General features: G+C 27.9%; 1 protein-coding gene across 1 annotated transcript in view; it reads left to right on the plus strand.

The window, feature by feature from the left end:
* Positions 1-304: 304 nt before the first annotated feature.
* LOC111619118 (salivary glue protein Sgs-3-like) overlaps positions 305-3,464 on the plus strand; it is an 8,726-nt gene continuing 5,566 nt past the window's right edge. The window contains exon 1 of the mRNA XM_023360820.1: positions 305-436. Coding sequence (XP_023216588.1) covers positions 391-436 — 46 coding nt within the window. The 5' untranslated portion in view covers positions 305-390. The remainder of the gene's footprint in view (positions 437-3,464) is intronic.

Consider the following 3,464-nt stretch of genomic DNA (forward strand, 5'->3'; position numbering starts at 1 on the left):
AAATTTATACAGATTTTATAAGATTTTTTCGATTTTATTGTTAACATTTAGTAGATTTAATGTAAATTTTTCAATTTTATAAACTTTTTATGTACATTTAAACTATAAAATCAAAGAAAATTCGCATTATAAACACCATTTAAAGCCTTAATCTATAGAAAAACTGTATTAATGTTTTCATTTCAGTGTTAGAAAATATCAAATTTTTGCTTTAAAAAATAATCAGGTAAATTTTAAAAATGAAACTATTTCTTATCTGTCATAATAATCACGTGAATGGACTAAAGCATATGATAATATAACCAAATAACGTGATAATATATTGAGTAATTTAACTGTGGGAGCCATCAAACTAAAGGAACTTTTAGTCTCTATTCTCGTGAATACATAATGAGAGTCTCTAAAAATATTAAGATTTCCACTATGCTGTTTTTAAGTAAGTATAATTTATTATTTTGTATTATATATAGATGTACAATACGTTATTATTATACTATTGTTTGAATATGGGAAGTACACACACACTCACAGTATTATACTATATTATATTATAATATAATACTGTACAGTATTTATAGTCTATATTATAGGCTGTACATACTGTATTTAAAAATGTAACCTTTGCCTTTGGAATGCATACAAAATAACCTCCAAACAACGGCCATTTCTTGTGTTTCCATCAGGAGCCGTTGTTCAGAGGTTTGACTGTAACCTACTTAGATTTAACCAGTTATTGGAATGCTATTATAGATAAGCTTGGCTGGTATAATATTGACTTTTTTGATGTAATTAATATAATTGGCATTATATATTATGTTAGAATAGTTTAGCTGTATACTACAGTCCATGGGCTCAGAAGCAGAAAATTTTCTAAGAGGACAAAACTTAGAGACAAGTTATTACATCAACAAATTTTTATTTAATTATTTAGATTTTTTTCCACAAGGAGATTATAGAATACGGTATTGTATCAATACAGAAAGGTAGACAGTGCTCCATAGTCGAGGGTGTAAGGTTACATATCTCAATCAGATATCTGGAAGTTTTTACTGGATCCAAGAGAAAGTCAAGTGCCCTGTTTACCCTCCTCTGTGGACGTCCATATTGTTGTTTAATAAAGTATAACTTTAATACATAAATTATTTTATAAATCGACTCTTAAAAATTAAATTGAATATCCTAATTAAATATTTATCACGTATTACTTCAAAATACTTTTACTTAAAAATTCTATTATTTCCTTATAATTTTCTATTCTTATTTTCATTTCTTATATATTTTTACACGTTAATTCGTTAAAAAAAGTGTCACATTTAAACAGAGACATGACATCAGAATATAGAATTTCCTATTTAAAATTGTTACTATTTTGCTTTATAATTGATAAATTAAGATCAAATGTGTTTCTTATCTAAAAATAAAACAAATAAAAAATGTTTTTATAATTCATGTTAAATGTTTAAAATAGTCTGAGATCACCTTTCAAGCAGCTATTATTTTATTACAGAATAATACATACGAAAAGTGGCTTTGACAATTGTTTAAACAATTTAAAATTTAATAATTTGAATATTTTTTAAACGTTATAATAGAGTAGATAAGCTAATATTTGTCTTGCATTTTTATTGATAACAGTTGATATGTCTACCTCCTATATTTAGATTATAGTGTTAAGCCTACATATTTTATCATATGCGGCAGTAGGATTTGCCAGGACCCAGGCAAAATTTATTTTTCGAGGCCCTAAAAAGAGCAATAGAAGTAAAGAGTTATTTATTTGGGTCTACAATAATATGAACATTTTAAATAGTAATAAAAATGTGTATAAAATAGTTTTACAGTATGTTATAAAGATTTTCATAAAAATTAACATTTTAATGGTTATTCATATTAAAATGTATTAAAGAAAATTATAGGCCCTATATAACGGGAATTAATCCGAATCTCTCACCATGACAAGACAATATTTTATCACGTGGTCATCCTATCAACATAATTCAGGAAATTTGATGCATCAAGATACAAAGTACATCATCTATTAGCCTAATGTCAGAAAAAATTTTCAAAAATTAATAATGAAAATGATTTTTCAGGTCTAATAGATTAATGTTACAGGCTTTTGTTGCTGCTTCTACTAATACTATTATATTCACATATTTTTTTAAAAAAAGAGAATGACCAAAGATCGCTATAAATCAAATGAACTGGAAGCAAATTAGTACCATTTGAATGACTTTTAACAACAGCCTACTCGTATTACTGATGTTTTCGTTTTCTAATTTGCGATCTGTTTAAGAAACCGTAGAAATCATTAGTCTAAATGTTAGAGATTAAGGGGAGATAGACCGTAATATAACTGAAATAGACAAAATCATTATAATCTTAATGCTATTCTTTGTCATCAGTCCTACTCTTAGAACTATATGTAAATAGCAAATTCTTTAAACACTCACAAAAAATCATTCAAGTAGGCTACCACTAGTAGAACAAGAATTTTAATAGGAGGCAAACTATGTTCTATCCAACAAAATAATTTGTTTCATGATTACTTCGGTATAGTAACTTTAATGTTGTATAGTTAAAGATTAACACTATCTAATTATAATCTTATAACTTTACAAGTTATAGGATTCGAAAGGATAATGTAATAATCATCTTTAAATATTTAAAATACACACTTCATTCAGTAGATCTGTGTAAAATATTCCATAACCTGCATTGAAATCTTCTTTTAAGCTTACAAAACTTAATTGTAATGTATATAAGGAATGTAAAATACATTATTTAACTTAAAATCCTTTAACTATCTGAACATAGCATCAAGTTAGATTTTAATTCTTCTGAAATTCTTGTCTTATAATTAGATACGAATCTTATAAACGTTGGTTAGATATACGGTGTCGTGTATTACACAAATTGTTTTTAATTTAAAATTTTTTTTTACATTATTACTTAGTAATTATAGTGTTTTGTATGCAAAACGACGTAATCTGCACACACCCTTCCCTATACTTAAAATCATCTCTAGACCTTACAGTACCGAATACAATTTAAATGCTATTGTAAACGTTGTGTATTTACTAGTGTTGCAACGAATAGTATATTCGGCCTCAAACCGAATACCGAATATTCGGCCAGGAGCGTGGCCGAATAGCCGAATATTCGGCCAAACTATTCGGCTCGATTAACGCACGTACGAAAATTGGCGCGCAAACCGCATTATGGCAAGGACCCCGCTCTCTATTGGCCCGCTTTCACTACACTTTGCCAATCGCGTTAATTATTGACAGTTGTAGTGGACAGACATCAGCGTCATGGCAGTATGTGATAAATGATGATGTCAAATGTGGATAACAATGAAATGACCTACACGTGTAAATAACGGAAAAAGAACAGAGAAGGACCGCGAAGTGAAAATGTGAAAATAAATATGAAATTGAGTTGATAACATAATCGAACAAGTC

This window comes from Centruroides sculpturatus, unplaced genomic scaffold (genome assembly GCF_000671375.1).
Source record: "Centruroides sculpturatus isolate CEXI.00-Female unplaced genomic scaffold, Cexi_2.0 scaffold48, whole genome shotgun sequence".
NCBI classification, from domain to species: domain Eukaryota; kingdom Metazoa; phylum Arthropoda; class Arachnida; order Scorpiones; family Buthidae; genus Centruroides; species Centruroides sculpturatus.